General features: G+C 32.2%; 1 protein-coding gene across 1 annotated transcript in view; it reads left to right on the forward strand.

Annotated features, from left to right (window-relative positions):
- Window positions 1-2,444, forward strand: part of LOC106314484 (MATE efflux family protein ALF5) — a 3,768-nt gene extending 1,324 nt beyond the window's left edge. Inside the window, exons 2-7 of the mRNA XM_013752371.1 lie at window positions 574-1,118; window positions 1,205-1,291; window positions 1,382-1,438; window positions 1,538-1,776; window positions 1,859-1,977; window positions 2,067-2,444. Of these exons, the coding sequence (XP_013607825.1) occupies window positions 574-1,118; window positions 1,205-1,291; window positions 1,382-1,438; window positions 1,538-1,776; window positions 1,859-1,977; window positions 2,067-2,168 (1,149 nt within the window). The 3' untranslated portion in view covers window positions 2,169-2,444. The remainder of the gene's footprint in view (window positions 1-573; window positions 1,119-1,204; window positions 1,292-1,381; window positions 1,439-1,537; window positions 1,777-1,858; window positions 1,978-2,066) is intronic.
- Window positions 2,445-8,514: the final 6,070 nt, after the last annotated feature.

Genomic DNA, 8,514 nt, shown 5'->3' on the forward strand with positions numbered 1-8,514 from the left:
AATTACTAAAACTATTAATCCCACATATGACAAATAAATAAAGAATCTTTCTATAAAAGATATAAATGATCGAAAAAACTATATGAGTAGAAATCATCATTTAATAGATATTAATATTAAAAATATACTAAAATATATTATCTATGTTAGTATCATTTAAATTTAATTACATATCCTATCAAATATAAAAAAAATATTTTTTGGATTAATAAAATTAATTTATATGTTCGCACCAATTTAATTATATATTTAATAGTTACTGAACTTTAATTATTTAATATATATTAATTATTTCAAAATATGTAAAAATATTTAATACATAAAATAATTTTTATATATAATGTTGATTCCCCGCAAGGCGCTTATCTTAACCTAGTTTCAAGTTATTAAAGGCCTCCATAACGAACCTATGCTTGTCTGAATTTTCTTCTTGACATATCTTCCGAATATATTGCTCATTAATGATTTATGCTTAATATTTGGCTCATTAATGATATATGCTTGGCTAAGCATGTGAAAATATACTTAATACTTCTTAATAACATAGATTAATGTTTTTAAATTTATTTTCAGACAGGGTTAAGTGGAGCACTTGAGACATTATGTGGTCAAGGCTTTGGTGCAAAAAGCTACAGAATGTTGGGGATTCATCTACAATCATCATGCATCGTCTCATTAGTCTTCACCATCCTCATCTCCATCTTTTGGTTCTTCACAGAACCGGTTTTCGGACTAATTGGACAAGATCCCAATATCTCAAGACAAGCTGCACTCTATATGAAATACCAAGCTCCCGGTTTACTAGCTTACGGGTTCTTACAGAGCATTGTGCGGTTTTCCCAAACGCAATCCGTCGTTGCTCCACTAGTCATCTTCTCATTTGTTCCCCTGGTGGTTAATATCGGTATCTCATATGTTCTGGTCTACATCGCTGGCCTTGGATTCATTGGTGCTCCAATAGCTACATCTATTTCATTGTGGATAGCTTTTCTTTCTCTCGGAACTTATGTGATATGTTCAGACAAATTTAAAGAAACATGGACCGGATTTTCGCTAGAATCATTCCGTTATTTAGTAATAAACTTGACACTGAGTCTCCCTTCTGCTGCTATGGTATGGTAAGTCAGATCAATAACTTCATATACTAGCTACTTAACATCATATGCATGTTGAAGCTTAAGAGTGGACTATGTTGTTGCAATAGTTTGGAATATTGGGCGTTCGAGATACTTGTGTTTTTGGCAGGTTTGATGCCTAATCCAGAAATCACCACATCTTTGGTAGCTATATGGTGAGCTTTATATCACTACTTAGTTAATTAATGTTCTATTTCATACCACCAAAAATATCTCATTCTTGCATAATGTAAAAATAAGTTCAGTGTCAACACGGAGTCCATTAGCTACATGTTAACATATGGACTTAGCGCAGCTGCAAGGTCAGCCATCTCATCAATTATTTCAAAACTCTGTTTTCCACTTGTTATAACATTATTTTGAAAATGTAATAATGAAAACGTAACTAACAACTCATGTAGCACGCGTGTGTCCAATGAACTTGGAGCAGGAAATGTACAAGGCGCAAAGAAGGCGACTTCTGTAACAGTTAAGCTGTCTTTAGTCCTTGCTTTTGGTGTAGTGCTTGCTTTACTTGTAGGTCATGATGGTTGGGTTGGGTTATTCAGCAATAGTCCTGTCATCAAAGAAGAGTTTGCATCATTGAGATTCTTTCTTGCTGCCTCTATAACTCTTGATTCAATCCAAGGCGTTCTATCAGGTACTAGATCATTCTTCTTGTTTGGAATTGCTAAACAAAGAAAAGCTCATGTTTTCTATCCAATCTATCTATCGTTCGACAGGAGTGGCTAGAGGATGCGGATGGCAGCATGTAGTCACGGTTATAAACTTGGGAACATTCTACTTAATTGGAATGCCTATTGCTGCCTTTTGTGGTTTCAAGTTGAAGTTATATGCCAAGGTACTCTCTTATGAAATTGGTAACAGTGAAAAAAATTATGTTTTTTATTTGTGATGTTGTTTCTTTATTCACTGTTTTGGTGAAAACAGGGTTTGTGGATTGGTTTGATAAGTGGAATATTTTCCCAATCTTCATCACTCTTGCTTATGACAATTTTCCGGAAGTGGACAAAGATAAATGCGTCGGTCTGAAGATCGTGTCGGAAGTGGACAAAGCTAAATGCTTCGGTCTGAAGATCATGAGAACAAATTTAAGCAGTAATCTTATTCCTGAAGTCTACCTGTTTCCATGGCATTATATTACACAGGGCAAAGGCTTTCCTCTAGCTCTTTCAACTACCATGTAATGATTATACTGGAGAACATTTCCTCCACTGTTTTTAACCTGCCAAGGACGCATCCGAATAACACTTAACTAGGAAAAAAATTAGAAAAACAAAACAGCTAATGAAAACACTTTTTCCTTAATAATTTTCGTGAAGCACCCTAGCCAAGTTGTTAAGGTTTAAAGACTTTTACACCTAGGTTTGGGGTTCGAATCCCAGACTATACAATTTCTTGCAGATTACAAGAAATCCAGGTTTCAAGTCCCGGAGAGAGCGATTTATTAAAACAATTATGCAGACTACGGACGAAAGAATTACATGGGATCTTCGACATGGTGCAAGTAAATCTGGTCAGACGTGGATCTTCATAGGACGGTCCAGGTGATACAGTTAGGCGTAGGTCCTCATAAGGCAGGTAGTATTGTCGGTTGTCGAATCGTCTATGTAATCTTTCTCATATCATAATAAATCAGCATTAAAAAAAAAATTAGGAGTTCAGTTTTGTTATTACCATTACTAAGGAGTTTCCTTGCCTCATCCGAAGAAATAATAATCTTAAATATAATATTTTCTTTTAAACTTAGTTTACATTTGACATAAATATTTTTATATTTAAAATTTATCAATTTGGACAAAGATAAATCGTAAATGTATTTTTTATTTTGTTTCTTTTGATTTGGTTTAGCTATTTCAATTTTATTTTATTTAAATTTTGGCAGAGTTATAATTACATTTAATAAAAATATTTTTTCTATTATATCATATTTATTGATTTTTTAAAAAATATATCTCTTATCCCCTAATCTTAAGTATGTCTATATTAAAATATATAAATTATAATAAATTTTGGATTTTCATTTGTTTTAGTTAAAATAAATTTAATCATCAGCAAAAAATAAATGCTATAAAATTTTAAAACATTTAATCATCAGTAAAGAAAATAATTGATTAGTATTGTTTTAATTCTGTATTTGTTAATTAACATTTATAATTAATTTTAATAATATATATAATTATAAAAATATGATAAATAAATTAATTTAAAATTTATAATGTAGTTGTATTTAGTTCATTTATATTAATGTGATATATGAGTTATTAGTTATTAATATATTTCAAAAGTCTTCCCAAAAATGAATGTAAATACATAAAAATTGCCTTTTTAATAATTATATAAGAATTAATAGTCATTATCATATTTAAATTCTCTTACAATATTATAAGAAAAGTTTACATGTCACTATTAGGTTGAAGCCATGTCACTTTTTTTCTAAGTCATGTCATCTTTTTTGGTGAAAATAAATGTTGTAATGGCTCGTATATAAATCACTTTGCAAATAATATTTAGCGATACATTCAAAATATATATAGACACAAACAACTGTGGAGACCCCATAGTTGCAAATCACATTATTGCCGATTGGTATACATTTGAATACAATATATTATATATATATATATATATATATATATATATATATATATTATTTTCTATAAGATTGGGTTTAATTTGTCGGATAGGGTTAAGTGGACCACTTGAGACATTATGTGAACAAGACAAGGGTTCATCTTGCATTACCTCATTAGTCTTCAGTCTTCACCATCCTAGCATCCTCACCTCACAAATATAACACACCATCACAAACAAACAAAAGCATAAATTTTGCTGCTGCTTACCTTCCATATTTAACTCTCCTTCACGTTCACAAATATTATCTCCTATTTAACTTGTATTCTAGACTCTCTTCTTCTCATTCTCAAGTTTCCCCAGCCACTAAATTTAGAAAAAAATGCTTCATCAAGAAGATTCAGTGACGGCTCCTCCCATCACGAAGAGCCCCCAACTGTTGGATGATCATGAAGATGGAGGAGATGATAGAGAAAGGATAAGATCATCTTGGGTTCAAAAAGTGATCAACTTATTAGAAGAATTCAAGGCTCAAATCATTTACGCTCTGCCAGTGATATTCACAAATCTCTTCATTTATTGCATCCCTTTAACATCTGTGATGTTTGCTTCTCACCTGGGCCAACTCGAGCTCGCTGGTGCAACACTCGCCAATTCATGGGCCACCGTCACCGGTGTTACCTTCATGGTACCGTTCCTCCCTATGCTTCAAGATAACTTTGACTAAAAATAAATTATAAAGTTATCTCGAGTCTTCATGCTACACTCAACCAAAAAAAAATTAAAATTAAACGATTGAGAATAAAAGAAAGATGAAAAAGGATGAAAATAGAGAAATTTTGGAGAAGATGGAAAAAAGAAGAAAGATAGTTAAAAGCCACTTAATAATGTGTTTGATTCTAAGAAGTTTTATAACTTCGAGTTATTAATTTTAAAATAATTTTTTAATCTACTTTTAAAAAATTTCTATTTAAAATAATTAATTTTAGGTATTAATATTTTTGTATCGTGATTAGATATAATATAATAATTTTTTATGTAATTCGATACAATAATATTAAAATATTAAATTGAAAATATAATTCAGAGAAAAAAAATTAAAGAAAAAACAATACAAGATGTTGTTTATGCAAACTTTAAATAATTTTTTGATGTAATTCGATAAAATAATATTAAAATATTTTTTTTAAAGAAAATAATTTTCTTATTTTTCAAATTGTGTCATATTTTATAATAGTTCAATTAAGTCTGAAAAGTTATTTTTATCGTATCTATTAATTTATTGATTATTAATTTGTAGAGCTTATATTGTATTTCTTCTCAGTGATTTGCTCAATTTCATATCATGTTTATTATCAATTTATTGATAATTTATTTTTAGAGTTTATATTGTATCATGATTTGGTTTCTGGAATCAACAAAGATTTTAAAAAATCTTGACGGAAATATATGAAGGGGAGTGATTAATCAGTTTTCTTGTTATTTAAGGTGTCCAGAAGACCACAACGTAACGAACGTGTGAATCCAGTTTTGTCTGAATGTTTTTTTAACATATCTACAAGAATATCTGGCTTATTAATGATGATTTAAAAGTTATGGATAACAACTCAAGGAGGTGCTTATGGTATGTTAAAAAGCATTTGTCTTAGGCTCCCATATAATAGAAAATTATCAGAGCTCCTAATTACAAAAGCATCTTCGTAGATTGGTTAAAGTAATTAGTTTTCTAATTTGTTCTATTATGTTTTACCTAAATTCTAATATTTTTATTTTTTTTTAAATATCCAATATAGTGTTCTTAATTTTCCATGTCACGAACTTAGTTTTCAATTTACCACGATTTGTTTTTTTTGTCAGCAACAAAATAGACTCATATAGACTCTGTAAATCAAACTGGTAGCTCTGCATTCGTATGGATTTGTTTTAAATAGTATCATTATGTTTTAGTGCTAATTTAATTCTAGTTTAGTAATTATTGGTTGGGATGTAAAATCTGTATTTAGTTTAATTTTTATCTACAATATTTAAACTTTTTAATCATGCCTTATACTGATTTTATAGGTATAGCAAGAAAAAAACTATCAAAACTTTATTTTCTTAAGAAATCTATTTTATTTTTTATTTAAATTTTGAGCTGCAGCAGATATGTGTGGATGACCCGTTGGGTTATAACTATAGAAAATTTGATGCATAAATTATTTTGCAAAATATTTTAATGTATGTGTATTTAATGTAAGTATAAGATTAAATAAGAAAAAAATAAAGATATTTCTACAACAATAATTTTTTTCTACAACTTGCTAAATAGTGTTTTAGAAAATAAAGTTATTACATACATTTTGTACCTTTAAAAACTAAATAAATCATGATGGATTATTTGATACAGCCCCACCAGTTAACCCTTGTGCTAAATAAAAAAATCATACTGACTAAATTTTGGAAAAATAATTCTACAGTTACTTTATTTATTAAAAATCCCATGATTATCTTTTGTTTTAATATGAAAAGTTCAAATTTTCTTGCCATGATTTGGAAACAAATCATAAAAAGAACAGTTATGTGATCGATTTTTTTAAAAAAAATTAATTGTTTTAAAGATGTTTGGTGTCAAATGTAAGTTATAATTAATAATTTAAAACATATAGATTAATGACCTTTAAATTTTTAGATAGGGTTAAGTGGAGCACTTGAGACATTATGTGGACAAGGCTTTGGTGCAAAAAACTGCAGAATGTTGGGGCTTCATCTATTGCATTGTCTCATTAGTCTTCGCTATATTCATCTCCATCTTCTGGCTCTACACAGAATCCGTTCTCCGACTTGTCGGACAAGATCCTAACATATCAAAACAAGCTGCCCTGTATATGAAATACCAATCTCCCGGTTTACTTGCTTGCTGGTTCTTACAAAACATTCTGAGATTTTGCCAAACACAATCAATCGTTACTCCTTTAGTCATCTTCTCGATTGTTCCCTTGGTGATTAATATCGGTATCGCATACGTTCTGGTCTATATTGCTGGCCTTGGATTCATTGGTGCTTCAATAGCTATATCTATTTCAACGTGGATAGCTTTCTAGTTTCTCAATATAAGAACTCTTCTTATTAATCTCTTGAGGAAACTCTCTCAAAACCTCAAGCTCTCAAAACACATAAACTCACAAGTTATGCAACATACTTGCATCTCCTTATATATCACTATAATTATCCTAAACTCATTAGGATAAACATAACTTAAATATTTCCTAATCTCTCTAGATAACTATAACTCAATAGTTTTTAGGAAACTTGCTTCTCAAGCTATTTCAAGCTTATCCAACATTCTCCCTCCTAAGCTTGAAATCTTCTTGTGACAACTCTTGCATTCCAATGAGGTCTCTCATTTCTTTGAACTTGATTCGTCCCAACGCTTTTGTTAGTATGTCCGCCTTTTGTTCGTTACCCGGTACATGCTCAACTTCTATGAGCTCTCTCTCAACACATTCTCTTATAAAATGATACCTAGAGTGTATGTGCTTACTTCTTCCATGAAAGACTGGATTTTTTGTCAAAGCGATTGCAGACTGATTGTCTATCCTGATTGTGACCTTCTCTCGAGCTTGGCCGGTTACTTCACTCAAAAGATCACGCAGCCAGATCGCCTGTCTCGCAGCCTCTGTACCCGCCATGAACTCAGCCTCACAGCTTGATAGAGCGACAGTGTCTTGCTTTTGCGAGCACCACGTTATGGGACTCTTTCCTAAGTAAAAGATGTGTCCAGTTGTGCTTCTCCCATCATCTGGATCAACATTATAGCTGCTGTCACTATAACCAATCAGCCTTGGTACCTTCTGTGATCGCTCGAACAATAAACCATAACTTGTGCTTCCTTGTAGATATCGTAGGCATTGTTTTAATGCAACGCCGTGTGACACTCTCGGGCTATGCATATAGCGACTCAACACTCCAACGCAGAAGGATAAGTCAGGTCTCGTGTGGAGTAGATACCTTAAGCAGCCGATGTTCCTTCTGTAGTTTGTCGCATCAATCTCCTGTTCTTCCTCCGCTTTCGATAGGTTAAGGCCGAGCTCCATGGGTGCTTGAGTCGAGTTGCACTTTTCCATTCCTGCATTCTCGAGTATCTTCTTAGCATATTGATTCTGATTAAGTGTGATCCCTCGATCATCTTGAACCACTTCTATACCAAGATAGTATGTTAATCTCCCAAGATCACTCATATCGAATTTGCTTGCCATGTTCTTCTTGAACTCGTTTATCAGCTTCTTGCTTGTTCCAGTCACGAACAAGTCATCCACATAGACAGCTACAACAAGAAGCTCGCCTTTTATAGTCTTTCGATATACTGAAGGTTCTTTAGTACACTTACTGAACTCAAGCTCCATGAGTATCTGGTTAAGTTTGTTGTTCCAAGCTCTCGGCGCTTGCCTTAATCCATACAACGCTTTGTTGAGCCTGTATACCTTCTTCTCATATCCTTTTCTTTCGAAGCCTTCTGGTTGACTCACATATACGGTCTCTTTCAGTTCTCCATGCAAGAAGGCAGTTTTAACGTCGAGATGATGGATCTCCCATCCATTATTTGCAGCCAAACTAATGAGTAGTCTTATCGTCTCAAGTCTTGCGACTGGCGCGAATACCTCCTCGAAGTCGACTCCATATTGTTGCACATAGCCCTTTGCAACCAATCTGGCTTTGAACTTGTTGATGCTTCCATCGGCATTGCACTTGATTTTAAAAACCCATTTTAATCCTATAGCTTTTGCACCAAACGGAAGATCAACGAGCTCCCATGTTTTATTCTTCT

The sequence above is a fragment of the Brassica oleracea genome, chromosome C1 (assembly GCF_000695525.1).
Source record: "Brassica oleracea var. oleracea cultivar TO1000 chromosome C1, BOL, whole genome shotgun sequence".
In the NCBI taxonomy this organism is placed as follows: Eukaryota; Viridiplantae; Streptophyta; class Magnoliopsida; order Brassicales; family Brassicaceae; genus Brassica; species Brassica oleracea.